The sequence below is a fragment of the Anas acuta genome, chromosome 14, assembly GCF_963932015.1.
Source record: "Anas acuta chromosome 14, bAnaAcu1.1, whole genome shotgun sequence".
Taxonomy (NCBI): Eukaryota; Metazoa; Chordata; class Aves; order Anseriformes; family Anatidae; genus Anas; species Anas acuta.
Window position 1 is genome coordinate 1807677 of NC_088992.1, and position 14051 is coordinate 1821727.

Genomic DNA, 14051 nt, shown 5'->3' on the forward strand with positions numbered 1-14051 from the left:
TGCTTTTCCCAGTTATGTATTATATACTAAATTTCACAGAGCAGCAAGTGTGAAGGAGGAAGGCTATAGAAGTCAGTTGTCAGTTGTTGAGTGCTGTTAGGGTCTGTATATGTCTAAGAATTTGCTATTATTTTACTAAGCCTAAAACTGCAGTTTATGCTAGAAACTCCTATTGAACAAAGGATGTCATATTATTGAGTGGAATGTAAGAACTACTTAGGTTTCCAAATCTCCATCTGATTACACGATGCAAAAATAAGAAAAGAACCACATAAATGTATGTGTTATACAAGGAATACTCCCATTTCCTGTGATGAGTTTTTGATATCATGTAAGAAAATGGCAACTCTTATCTACAAAGGTATTTTCCCCTTACTTGATGTCAGAGGGAAGGAAACCCCCAACCTGTCCCCACTGAGGCATCCCACAGTGCCTACAATAATTTTGTACGGTGTTCTTGTGCCTTTTCCTATACAAGAAAATTTTCCCTTTGATTTAATATTCAAGGTGTACTTGGGTATATATAGGCAGCATGCGGTGTTAAAAAGTCAGAAATCAAACGTAGCTCTCCTGGAAGGAAAAATGCTGTTTCTTTATTTCTTATTCTTGAGTTGTTGCTTCTCTGTCTCTATGGGCAGCGCAATAGCAGAATTTCAAGAAAACTTTGAGGAGTTAGCGCGTCTTACAAACAAGGAGGTAGGTCATTATCATTTCCTCTTTTTTTTTTTTTACAATTCTTGTGATGGAAGTATCAAATCGACTATGGGCTAGCTGCATCTCTAGTTTGTTTCTCCCGTGTTTTGTTTGTTAAACTTAAAATGTTGAAGGCACTGAGTGTCAGCCTCTCCTCTGAAGTTGGCGCTGCAATTGTTTCCCCAAAGGAAGTTCAGAAATAGAAAACCTGATGAAGATGATATGTAGGTAGAGATGCTTAACAATGTGGCAGTTACTTAGAAATACCTTCTAACACCTCAATCTCTCTCTCTTTTTTAATTTTAGCTCTACCTTCCAGTGCCTGGACAGAGATTTCGGGTAAGACTTTTCAAGGTTCTTTATTACTGCTGTTGTACTGCTTTGTAGCAGATCTTGAAAGTGAGACCACTAACAAAGATTCGATCTCACAGAAACGGAATATGCACGCTAATTGGGTTTTCATAAGCAATTCAGTGACATTCCTTGTATACAAAAAGTTATGCAGGTGAAAAACAGATGTTGAGACCAGGAACTTGGTTATAGTTCTACTGAAGTCAATTTCACGAGCTCTCAAGATGAACTTAATACTGAGGCTGTTCTCAACACTACTCCGTGTCTAGACCCCCGAGAGGTGCCTCGTGTAGAGCAGAAGGCAGTGAACGCAATTAGTACTAGAAATGCTAAAATGTTCTTACCTCTTGGCAAACAGATGAGCTATTATGAAGCATAACAGAGTTTGTCTCCAAAGGAAGCAATCTGCAGACATGACAAGTTACCTCGCGTAGATAGCCCTGTTGATCAGTGGTTTTCAGCCTGCGGTCTGCAGATTTCTCTGTGAACTATGACAGCGTCATGAAAATAACTGTTTTCATGGTCTGTTGCTGGGAGGCCTTATTTAGAGGAAAATTAAGAGTTTGCAATTTTAAAAAAGGTGAAGGGCAGCACTTTAATAGACAGATAAGTGCAATGTTTCTGTCCTGTACAGAGGTGGTAGCTCTGAGAGGCAATTAGCAGATCTTATCTCCTGGGGCTCATCGCTATGATTTTGATAAAACCCCAACCCCAACAGATTCTATTCCTGTTTACAACTATTGTTCCTGTGTTGATTTATATTTTGTTTATGATGATTTTTTTTTTTTATGTTATGTGCTTTTTTGTTTCCTCCACCAGATTTTTACCAACAAATCACAGAAAATACAGAAAAACATTTCTTTCCCTAATTGTAGGGAAATAGAGTAGGAAATAGATCGTTTATATTTCTGCTGTTCATGCAGTTATTGAATTTAACAACATAAAATATAACTAATTTGGCAATATAACTTTGCTGTTGTTTGATTTATTTATTTTTTTTTTAGTGCAACTGTGTTCGCTTTCACCTGGAAGAAACCATGAAACAGCTGAATAAAACAGACTTCTTGAAGAGTGACCGGATGAAAACACTTGTTTTTCTGATGAAGGAAAAAACAGACCACATAATAACAACTTTCCATAAAACACATACAGTAAGTTTCTCATATGTTGTTTACAGTGGCTAAGCAGATAAAAGTTTGAATTTACTGTGAGTGGACTGATTATTTGTTTTCAAAACATACAAAATTAAAGAACTCTGAGCATCCCGGTCCACTAAACTCAGTAGCAAAATTTTGACACTCTCTCTGTAACACTCTTGATTTTGCACTGTGGATCATTATGGCTGCCTTCAGCAGTGGTTTTGTAAGAACTACTTACATAAGCATAATTACATTCATAGAGTCCGGATGCAATTTATAGTTTTATGAAAGATGCGTGCCCCTTAAACAAAACCTGGTCTTGTCTCCATGTAGAAGATAAATAAGAAAAGGCCCTATGCCACATCTCAGTGAGCGAAGTCAGGAGGAAATACTCCTGATTTTCACAAGTCTTTTGTCCATTCATTCACAAAGGTCTGTCTTTCCTTCTTGATTAAATATTGCCTTGAACAACAATGGATAATCTGCAGCAATATGCACTTTTTATTCTCCTCCACATTAACCTTATTATCACTGTTACTTGTTATTATTGTAGGCACCTGAGGAAAGTCGTTTATGTCGAGTGAAAGAGAAACCTCTGCAGAGTGCCCCAGCGCTCTACAAAAAGTTTTTTCAATGGCTGCATGAGATGTGCCAGAAAACGGGCTGATGGAAACTAGCAACCCTGCTGGTTGAACATGTGTTTTATACAACACTATAGCTAATTCTGACAGAATGCTGCAAGGCTGCCACAGAGCACCCCAAAGAGACAATACAACACGAGCATGAATGTTTTATATATGTATTATCAGATATTTATAACTGTATTTCTTACTGCAGCTATTAATGTATTTATTTAATTTATAGAGAGCTTTTTATTTGTATGGAGTCAAAATGTTCAAAGTCATAATGAATAAAAGAACTTTAAATTATTAATTCTATTGTGGTTTTGTGGTCTATGATAATTTGAATATATGTTAGGGCTTCAATAAAACAATGTGAGTTAAATTACTTTTCCTAAATAAAGACTTTTTTTTTCTTTTTTTTTTTTTTTAGAATTTGAAGGAAATGGTACATTTGCTGTTGTATAGCAGTGTACATTGGTTTCCAAATGAAATGTAAAGAGTCTCTGTATGTTTGTGAAATCACCTGTCTGGCTTTTGAGTCATGAAGTAGTGAGAGTAACTGCCCAGTCTAGTCATTAGGAAAGTTTTAAGCCAAAGGTACTTAGCATATGTATATCTTTGGGAATCAGTAAACCTCATCAATGAAGAAAAACATGAATATGTAATTGAACAAAATTACGTTCAAGGAATCAGAAGATAGTTATTTTGTGAAGATCACAACAAACACTTAATAAGTGACAAGTAAAGCATCAAAAGGGTGGCTGAAAGCTGAGGATGAATTTGCAAGTCCTGAGAGCACAGCAAAGAGATTCCCATCTTGGACTGAGAGAAGCCGGGACAAAACCAGACACTGTTATTACAAGGGTGAAGGTGGCTAACACATTGGATTGAGAAATCATAAGCCTTAGCTAGAGCATTAAGAGGAAATTAGAGGAAATTAAGAGGAAATGCTGAGAACACTGACCAACCCCACAGGTCAAGTGTTCGTTGCGTTAGTTACTGAGACAGACGTAGCAACAGCAGGAGACAGTGGAACATTTAATTTTGAAAGAGCCCGTCACCTAAAGGTAGCTCCTCAGCAGGGCTCCAGAGGAGATGATGGTGCATCCTTAGAGATGGTACAGCTGAGAAACCTCATCCATAGAGAAGACATTAAGCACTCAAATGACAACTTTCATGTGTACCTATAATGATGCAAGACTGCTACAAATGAGGCAAGGCTAGAGAGCTTGCCTTTACCCCCCCCACACACACCTTATTTTATGGTTTGTTTCACTTTTCTGCATAAAACTGAGAAATACGAGTGAAGTCAGTATTTTACAACAACGTTTGCAGAAATTAAACAATCCTATTAAAAATTAAAGCCTTTCAACCAACCATTGCTGCATGACTTTAACATCGTTACTGGTTGCACTAAAACCTTACCTTTCCTTCCAAGGTCTCTCAAAACGTGAAAAACACAGGGTGCAACGTGACTTAGTGCTGGGAGGGGATGACATCGCTCACTGATGCCAGGCTAAAACTCACAAGGCAAGCACCAACAAATACTGCTGACAGCTTAAAAGCACTAGACCTAACTAAGGCAGCTTTTCAGCAGAAAAGATCTCTAATTGCAGCATATTTTCACGCAACTGTGTGTAAGCTCAGCTCATACACACAAGAGTATACTTTCACTATTCTTTTGCAGTCGGAGGGAAATATTTTCATTTTGCTCTTCTGGAAACATTTTACTTTCTGAATTAGCACAGATTAACAGAAAGCTTGGAATGCCTGCAGTCCTCATTTTATGCCCTCTGCTCTTCAGTAATTACTGGTGCCATGATAAGAAAATTCAGAGCCCTTCAGAGCATTTTAAAATACCATCTGGTTGAGTGTGAGAAAGGGATTGTCAGTGTTCAGAGGGACTTGATTGCCAATGTGGGGCATCATCCATTTGCAGCCTGGCCGACCTGTTGAAAAGTCAATTTGGGAGAGAAAGGAATGACGCTGTTTCAAACCAGCCTCACCAAGACACATGAATGAGATTTTTTTGGGAGGGAAGAACTGTAAATGTAAGGGCAGGGAAAGTGATGAGGCTGACTGTGCAACATTTAAAATTCACATTCAACATACACGGTCCTGTTCGCTACTGTGAATAAAGAGAAGCCTGAGCACTCAGAAATGACACATGACAAGAGAAGCCTTAAGGCTGTCATTTTCAAGGTGTATAGGCAAAAAAATCAAACTCAGCCAGAGCCTGGGCTTAGGGAGGTCTCTTGCTGAAGGAAGAGGACACCCAGCCATACTCCTCCTGCGGAGCGTGGTTTACAATGTGGGAACTGAAACCCTGGTGTCAACGATAAAAATCAGAAAACAAAGAAACAAAGAATTAGAGACAAACACAGAGTTATTTAAGGTGTACGAACAATAATCACAGATTTCTGGGCTCCTATCAATTTCATTTTCTGTTAGGTCGTGCCTTTACTCCAGCATGGGGCACAGAGAGAGCTGCAAATGGCATCAGCTTTGTCTGAGACCTTTTCTTCCAGAAACAAATAAACAAAAACAGCTGCTGATGTCTTTCCTTTATGTGGAGAAAGGGAAAGCCTTGGTTAGTCCATGCATTTCTAATCTTTTACTCTTTTGTGACGTATTCAGCAAAACCTTAAACACCAGGTTTAAGCTCTCCCTGCAAGAAGCAGATAAGGCATCATTCCCGTGTACCCTCGGCCCCGTCCACTTCTGCCCAGCCTGTGCCGATCTCCCTGGCAGAGTTAAAACCATTCCCCCCTGAATTCTCCACACACAGCAGCTCAGCGGCTGCCCATGGTGCTTCCAGAAAGCAGTCACCCCCACAGAACACTACAGAACTGTAAACAACATTCCTCCTGTCTTCCTAAGAAAAAGATGTACATGTTTTTTTAGGTCAAGCCTTTTATAAAATTTCCCAACTTTTCTGGCTTGACGCTGGCTTCTGAGCAAGCCGCGGGTCTGCAGCTGTGGCAGAGGGGCTCCCAGGAAGGCCCGCCGTGCTGCAGGATGCTGGAAGTGCTTCACATACAGAGAAAACAATCGACGTAACATTTACTAATGATATGCAGTAATGAAATAAAGTTTCCATAAGTGAAGTTACATGAGTCAAAAGCTGCCCATTTATTAAGATGGATTAAAAATGAAGATAAAGTCTTCCCAAGCCCTACGATCTCCTCATACATCTAGCCTGCCCATTCAGATAAGGGAGGGAAAAGACCCAACGCGATCTCTCACAAATGTCACCCTAGGATGCCCTTTACCCGCACCCATCGGTCCCATTTATCACCAAAACACCCACACATTCCTCCTGATGGTGCCTGGGGGCTTCCCCTATGGGCATGCTGCTGCCCACACCCCTGGAGTATGGGGGACAGAAGAGAAGTGGCTTAAGGGATCCCCAAGCATCACCTCTGCCGTGCTCCAGCACTGTCACTGTCACCTGCCCCTGGACAGCAGCTGCCACAGTCTTCAGTGGAAAGACCATCGAGGACAGGAGCTGGAGCCTGCTCCTGGCTTTCAGAAGTTTCCCTTTTCTGGAGCCTGGCAGGCTGGCGAGACACGAGCTGCTGCACCGTATCCATGCTGCATTACTTAATCGTAGCAGCACAGAAAGCTTATCTGGGCATCGTAACTTCGTGCTTATCTAGATGAATGAGCAAAACCAGATACTGCAGATGCAGCTTCCAGCTAACGATGCCTCCAAAAAATCCGGAGGTGATGGTAGCATGTCAATTCACGTGTCTCACTTCAGGGCCACCTCTCTCAGCACTGCAGTGTGTCGAACTTCTCTCAATTAGATTATTTATTCACTTTCATATTCTTGATCATTCCAAATTCAGATGGAATAACTTTGGGTCAATCCAAGAGATTGAATTTGCATTCAGTGCTTTTTTCTCCAGCCTTCAAAAATTCTTCAGAATTATTTTATTTTTATTACTACCAATTCTGTTTGTGTTCGTGGTGCCTTCACTCTGCCCATGTTCACAGATCAGATAGATTCCAGAGCTGTGGAGACCAAGGTTTACAGCATGGAGAAGGTCAAGATCTGTTGCTTTCATCACCCTTTTTGTTCTTAGAGGTGTCCTTCATCTTCTTAACCATGAACTCACATGTAAAAAGCCCTCAGAACAATGATGAAGCTGAGACTGAAAGCAATGACTACAGTTTGTGTGGGGACACTGAGCCAGTTTAGGGGAAAAAAAGACACAGGGAGAGTTTGAAGTTATTTCATGAAGAAGCAGGGGTAAAAAATGGGAACTGCATCACAAAGTCTTACTGTTTTGGAGTGTGTGACAAAATGATGCAATGGTCATGAAAACGTGAAGAACAAAAAGGGCAAAGACAAGCTCATGATAGTGGTATTTGTAATAAATAAACAAAACAATGTAATTCTTGGGAACCAGGAATGAATGTCCTAACTAAAAAGAAAAGCCCGCTAAATTTGCCAAGGGAAAAAAGGAATTGCACAGTTCATACAAAGTTCTGGAACAGTGCTGCAATTCCACAGAAGTGATCAAAAACCCGAAACCCAAAAGGGAGGAAAAGTAAAGGCTTGAGACAGAAAATCTGTTAGCAGGCAAGTTGGCCAGGAACAAAATGGAGCTGGCTGTGCTGTGTGTGATGAGGAGAGGACCCGAGCAGGAGGGATGGCAGCAGCTCCCCCAGGGACAGGACCAGCTCTGGCATGGGCTGAGCCAGCCCTGGGCAGAGGCAAAGATTAAAAAATAATAAAAAATAAAAATTACACAGCAGGCTGGAGGTCCTGCAGCCCTTCAAAACCATGGTGCCCATGCAGGCCTCCAGGGACAGGGTCAGGGTCAATGGCTTGCCTGGCTGGTGGGTACAGCCCCAGTGCCTGCAGAAGGGGAAGGGGGCTCTGCCCCAAAACAGAACACCAGTGACTGGGGTCAGCAGGCAGGGACCTGGGGGTCCGCCTGGTCCAGCCCCTGCTCAAGCAAGGCCACATTGCTGCAGGTTTGTGGGAGGTAAGTTGGAACGGACCGTAAAACACTTCTTGCTGTTGCCGGAAGCACAGTGGGCCAAAAAAGGGCTTTATGAGTTCATTCCCAGCATTCACAAGTTCAGCTGACAGAGTCTTTCTGTGGGGCTCCCTCGGTTCCCACTGATGCCACCGAGATCCCGTGCTGCAAGGCCGCGGTCCCTGAAGCTGCGTGATGAGAAGGCACGGCAGATAAACTGGCAGCGTAAAGACACTATCTAGTGATAGGGATGACAAACCAAGCAAGCGAAACTGGCAGCGACCAGCCAGATGGTTATTCTCAGCTGCACCACATAACCACCGCTGACTCTCCCAGTTTGAGGCACCGAGACACCGGGGTGTCACTCAGCTGCTGCAGCCTCAGGGCCCCGCTGCCAGCCCTGAGCTGCTCAGCACCACCAGCCAGGCAGCAACGTGCAGAAAGCAGGCGGTGATGTTAAGCAGGCGGTGATGTTAAGCAGACAGAAACATAACAGAGCCCTGAGGTTTGCCACCGCTTCCTCCGAGCAGCCAGAGCACTGCAGGGACAGGAGCGTGTGGCTGCGAGGCCTTCGGAGCTGCCCACGGTTGGAGCCCCACAGAAGAGAACCAGTGAGGGTCTCCCCAAGGGATCAGGGCTCCCTGGCCTTGCTGCATGGCCCCAGTGATCTCAAGCAAAGAACCGTGACACTTCCAAGTGAACAAACACTCAGGTGTGACTCCCACAGACTGTCCCCGTCCCAGGCATGGTGGCGCTGCCCTGCTGCTTCACCACCTGCCCTCCCTGCACATGCTCTGGGCAGTGGCACAGCCTCGAGTTAACTACTTGAGAGAATACCTGCATTTCAGTAATGTCTTATCAGAATTATTGCACAAACACAGCTGGTTTCTTTCCAGACATTAGTCCACCGATTTTCTGTGGTTGCTTTTTTCTCTGACAGTGCAGTCTCGCATCGCCTATCAGTGGGCTGCGCCGTTATCAGCGGAGCCGGCCCCGATCTCTGGGGAAGTGTGGTGGGGCTGGCGGCTGCCTGGTCATGCTTCGGGTCATTCTGTGAGTTGCTGACTGAAAAAAAAATAAGAGGCCACATCCTTGCATCTTTACTACCTACTTCTGTGGAAATGCTGATTGGGTAAGGAGTATGCCCAAAGATTAATCACAAAATTTACTGGAACCTTTCCCTTCCAGAATGTCTCAACATGTGGTCTTTCTTTCTATATCAGTTTCAAAAATCAACCCAAAGTGTTTATTTCCCTGTACAGAGACCATAAAATGGTAGAGGACCAGCCCAGAAGCACTGACATGTTCTCTGAGCACATCAGAGCGATGAGGACTCATCTGTATCTTATTTTTCTGGCTGCAGGCATCTATGCTGCTCCCCACATAAGCAATATAGCAGAGTTACTGTCACTACTACAACAGATGAAGAATTCAATGACAGGGGACAGTCTGGTAAGTTCAATTTATACTTTTTAAATATACAGTTTGATATATTGATGTACTGAATCATCTTATTCTCTAAATACTTAGGTTGCATTGAAAGTTGAATTTTATTTTCATTGGTGTTAATGATATTTGAAAGGCTTAATCAATAAATATATTATTTTTCAGAATCTGAGAATTGAAACTCCAGCTTCTATAGATGTAAGTAAACTTTTTAAATTTTTTTTTCATAACTTTAGTTTTTGGAAATTAAGATAGCTTGTAAAGTTATCTCCTAAAATACTCCACTTGTATATAAGTATAAATGAAGCTATTATAATGTTATTAAATACTGTTAAAAGGTTATTAAAAATAATCAAGTGAGTCAAAGAAAAATATCTTATGATATAAAAGTAGCCAAGGACAGTAATACACAGCAATACAGCATCTATTCTTGTTCTAGGTTTTTGTAATACTGCTGCAGAACACACACTGATTTTCTGAATCAACTTTTTAAATGATGGACAATAAAAAGGCAAGAGGAATGAACTCATTCACATTTCTTGCTTGTCCATCTCCATCCTACCTATTTAATTTTTATTTTTATCAAGCTATTTAGTCTAATTTTAGAACACCTTTTTATACATGTTCCATCAATGAGGGTAGTTGTATTACCACATCTTGTCCAAATGCTGTGGCTTGTGAGAACATCCTAGGACCAAAACACTGACTTACTGCGTATCCATGAACGGTGATTGTCTTAACAGGAGGACCAAGTTCCTCTGAGTGCATTTTCTATCTCCGTTTGCTTCTCCAAAAACTTCTCATATTCCTTGGCACTTCAGAAAGATCCATGTTCCCTCTCTGCTTAAAGGCGATTTTCTCTGCAAGCTGACTTTAAATACAACTTTCTCTTGACACAAACACTTAATGAGACTGTCCTACTGTACATTGACTGGAAATCAGGTTTTAATGTGAGATCACATTCCAGCACAGGGTTCTTCAGACTATATCACAGCCAGATAGGTGAGAATACACCCAGAGTAGTTAATTTACTGCAGGAACAGTACATCATAGGCATGGTGCTGACCTTCGGCAGCCATCCGTGTTTTCCCCAGCCGTTGCTGATTTTTACTTCATTTTCATTACCTTCTTTTCCTGTTACACTTCTCCCCGCTCCATCCCTGCTTCTGATAGCAGCGTCCTTCTCCTTCCCTCTTTCTGAGTTTAATGGATTTCTTCCAAAACAACTCCACGCTGGCAAGCATCATCACTCTGTGCTCTGCTACTGTCTTGTGTCCCCCTCAACCTTTCTGGCCACCTTTCCCAGACCTTGGAGACAAACGCCAGCTACCGCTTTGCAGAAGAGGACAGGCACGCCTTGTGTGGCTCTCCCCGGGGCAGGACAGGGCCACCAGGGCCAGGAGAGCAGAGCACGCCCATTCCCACTCCCCTCTTAGCACACAGCCATCAGCTGTCACGGGGGTTAGAGCAGGGAGTAGTTTTGGGTTAATTTAATTGCTTTCTTTCACATTCCAGAGTCAGACAGTTGCAGCTACTGGCGCAGACAGCATCTTGCATCCAAACTGAAGGAATAAGCCAGAATTATCTGCTGGTACGAGCAGATGTAAGAAATCAAACCAGTCTTCAGATCGCTGTAAAAGGGCAAGGACTGTGTTTTGAGATGATTCTGTGCTTAATCTGGACATTACAAAACAGAGACTATCAGAAAGCTAACACAAACTATCAACTGCTAGAGTACCTAAAAGTGGGCACCAGGCAGGCATATGTGCCTAAGTAACTTGCAGACGTGAGCTCTGAAGTCAGTAACACCATTTTTGTCACCCAGCCAGCTGGATGTCAGCCAAGAAGACTTATTAATAAACTAATTGTAGTTCATAGTTTCAAATTCCTGTTTCTCAATTTTGGCCTTTCCTTCCATCTTAGAATGTAAACTGCATTGACACATTGTTTGAAGGAGTGGAACTGTTGAAAAATAATTCTGACTTGAAGAAATTCAGTGTCTTTTTCCAAAAATTTGAAAGACTGAAGCAATCTCTCATACCAAGCCCGGCAGAAGAGGTAAGAATTTATTTCTTGGCTATCAGAGTTCATGAAACAGAGACCTGATAAACCGTGCTCCACAGTTTATGACTGAGCCCTTATGCCTGCAAAAGAGGGGTTCATTTTTGGACTGCCTTTTGTTCAGTACATGGAAGAAAAAAACTAGCATTATTTCTGCCCCTCTCTTGTTCTAGTCTCCAGGTTGAGCCACCTCTAAAATGTGGGTTCATTTGCATTTATAAGGTTTAAGGAAAATTATGTCATTTATAGAATTATATTAAGGTAAAAAAACTGTACATAATGGTTAAATGCTAAGTATTTTCCTTGTCTTGATTAACTTTTCAGGGGGAATGTGAAACTGAAAGAAGAAATACAACAAAATTCATAGAAAAACTGATAACATTCATCCGAAAATTATCAAAAGGCACAAAAGCATAGGATTACGAGTTCGTAGAATTGCTGTAAATTCAATGGGCAGTAAAATGTGTGTTTGTTTTAAATGTGCTCCTCCTCTGAGTTAGGATTTGGAAGGGCACACCTTCCATTGCAGTGGTACTGTACTTGTTCATGTGTGGAATGTGATCTCAGAAAGCATCAATGGCAAAATGTCATTTGTGTTTCTAGGTGAAAATGTAAATGCTTGATAAAGCATACAGTGCAGGGTATTGTGGAATTACTTGACTGATCATAAAACCTTCTACTTTCATGTTAAAAGGACAACTTAATTTCAGAGTGCTCACAGCAGGGATGAATATAAATGGATACAAGCAAAAGCAACAGGTTCATGCCTCACACCCTATCTAACCCTTGTAGAGCCCCGTGGGTTTTGCAAGCTGTGCCATAAATACTGAGCAGCATGTTGAAATGCGATATGAATATTTCCTTCACCTTCCTTTAAAGCATCAGTTGTTGAGTCTCAGGAACAGACAGCATGCATTTTAACAATGTCTGTTGAGGCTCCATAGTTTTTCAGGTGTAAGGCCCAATCTCTGCTAGTAAACCTCTGCTGGCACTGTGTAGCCTCAGCAGAAGGGGTCCACAGATGGGCATTATTCTTGACAAAGTGTTTGGAAGACCAGGAACCCTTGTAGAGACCTTTATACCAGTATGCAACTGATGTTGCTGAAACAGTTAATTTTGCTTGGGGAACTAGTATTGCCTATACTGGGAAAATCTCAACATTATAATATCCATCTGTAACAAAGAGAATTAATCAATACAATTGGCTTTGTCACTGCTTTGAAGGCAGCTGAGGATGAACTGCAGAAGTCATATTCACATAATAATCCATCTTTAATGCTCTGCACAAGCTTTGCTGTGTATGCATGTTTTATCAGCAAGCAGCACAAGAACATTGTGCTTGTGCCTAGCAGTCTGCTCAAAATCTTTCACAAACACTGAGAAACTTCCTGAGATTTTTAGATTTTTCCTTTTACCTGCAGCTTCTTTAGTTCACTCTAGATTTGGTAACTAAATAATTTAAAAGATACGGGTATATGTCACTTAAGATAATTAATATATTGTGTTGTTGTCTTTTTTTTTTTTTGTAAAACTAATGGCAATGATAGGAGCAGATCAGTCTGAATTTATTTGTATGGTGTCAATTAAATTATATTACATTTCATAGATATGTGTATTTTGGAGAAAATATTTATTCTGTATTTTTGCTACTTCTCATAAATTGAATAAAAGTGTGTCTCCCTTTTATTTTTTTTTGTCTCCCTCTCCCACAAGTTTCACACCTGGGCACACAGAGCAGGGCACTGCCTGCCCCCCAGAGCGGCAGCACCGGGGGCCCCAAAAGCTGGTGCAGCACCCTCTCGGAGAAAGCAGAGCTTTAATACCATAAATGCATTTTTGAGGAGCTAAACTGAATCAAAAAGCGAGAAAGAGGCAGAAAGTTAAGGCAGCAGTGCTTCAGCCCGGCTGTTTGGAGGCATCACTCCAGAGGGTGTCAGGGCAGACCAGCAAAACGCCAGCACGGCTCAAGGGAGCCTCCAGAGGAAGCTCCCGATGATGCCGGCTTTTTAATACGCTAACCTCTTTCATATTTTTATTATCACTTCTCATCGTTTCTCATTCCCACTGTATCAGATCAAGCTCAGAGGTGTCTCTATGCCAGCACAGAAGCAGCCGCTCTGTAAAGGGTAAAGGAAGAAAAATCCCTTCATTTACCCACTTTTCCATTCTCTCCATGGAGGAACAACACTATGATGCTTTAATGTACCTTTCACAGCAATTCTGATTCTGAGCCCAGATCCTGACCAAGTCACAGCAGCACAAGACAAAGCCACTTCACTGCCACCACTCGCCCCGGGCTCTGCAGGGCCGGGGGTCCTGCACAGGACCACCAGGCAGGGAGCGAGCGGGTGCTGGCATCACAGGGGTAAACCCATTGATGCCATCACAGAGCGAAAGAGAGCCAAAGATACCAGCATAAATACTTACTGCAAAAAATCCTGGGTCAGATCTCACTTGGATCGGTGGGTGGTTTCAGAGAAATGAGCAGGGAAGGAGAAGTCAGCAGGTTGTGACGGAGCTGCTAGTGACAAAAATTCAACCCTCCTCCTGCAGTTATACAAGTACAGAGAGGAAACTTAAGGATCACCCAAAAGAGGGCCTGGAAACCAGAATTCCCTTCCTTTTGCCCCCTAAATACAACTTCAATCGCCTTTCTCCTCCCCCCCCCACCTGCACCCTTTTTCAGGTCTAAAAGGTTCCAGCTGTATTTTAAATATTAACTTCTAAGGGAAGTCTAAGCTAATAAG

General features: G+C 42.1%; 1 protein-coding gene and 1 long non-coding RNA gene across 2 annotated transcripts; both read left to right on the forward strand.

The window, feature by feature from the left end:
- The first annotated feature begins 405 nt into the window (after positions 1 to 405).
- Positions 406 to 3223, forward strand: LOC137864482 (uncharacterized). Its single transcript, XR_011101519.1, has 3 exons — positions 406 to 1032; positions 2049 to 2195; positions 2737 to 3223. It is a non-coding gene; the product is annotated as an uncharacterized lncRNA (long non-coding RNA).
- A 5494-nt stretch (positions 3224 to 8717) lies between these two features.
- LOC137864501 (interleukin-5-like) lies at positions 8718 to 13725 on the forward strand. The gene is made up of 4 exons (XM_068698613.1): positions 8718 to 9249; positions 9409 to 9441; positions 11167 to 11301; positions 11629 to 13725. Exons 1-4 carry the CDS (start codon positions 9070 to 9072, stop codon positions 11719 to 11721), a joined length of 441 nt encoding a protein of 146 aa, XP_068554714.1. The 5' UTR covers positions 8718 to 9069; the 3' UTR covers positions 11722 to 13725.
- Positions 13726 to 14051: the final 326 nt, after the last annotated feature.

What these genes read in the sequence shown, in the direction of transcription:
- LOC137864501 (XM_068698613.1), top strand. Translation starts at nt 9,070, where the DNA reads ATGGTAGAGGACCAGCCCAGAAGCACTGACATGTTCTCTGAGCACATC. An exon ending in AAACTCCAGCTTCTATAGAT is followed by an intron (nt 9,442 to 11,166) that starts GTAAGTAAACTT and finishes CTTCCATCTTAG; the next exon opens with AATGTAAACTGCATTGACAC. An exon ending in TACCAAGCCCGGCAGAAGAG is followed by an intron (nt 11,302 to 11,628) that starts GTAAGAATTTAT and finishes TTAACTTTTCAG; the next exon opens with GGGGAATGTGAAACTGAAAG.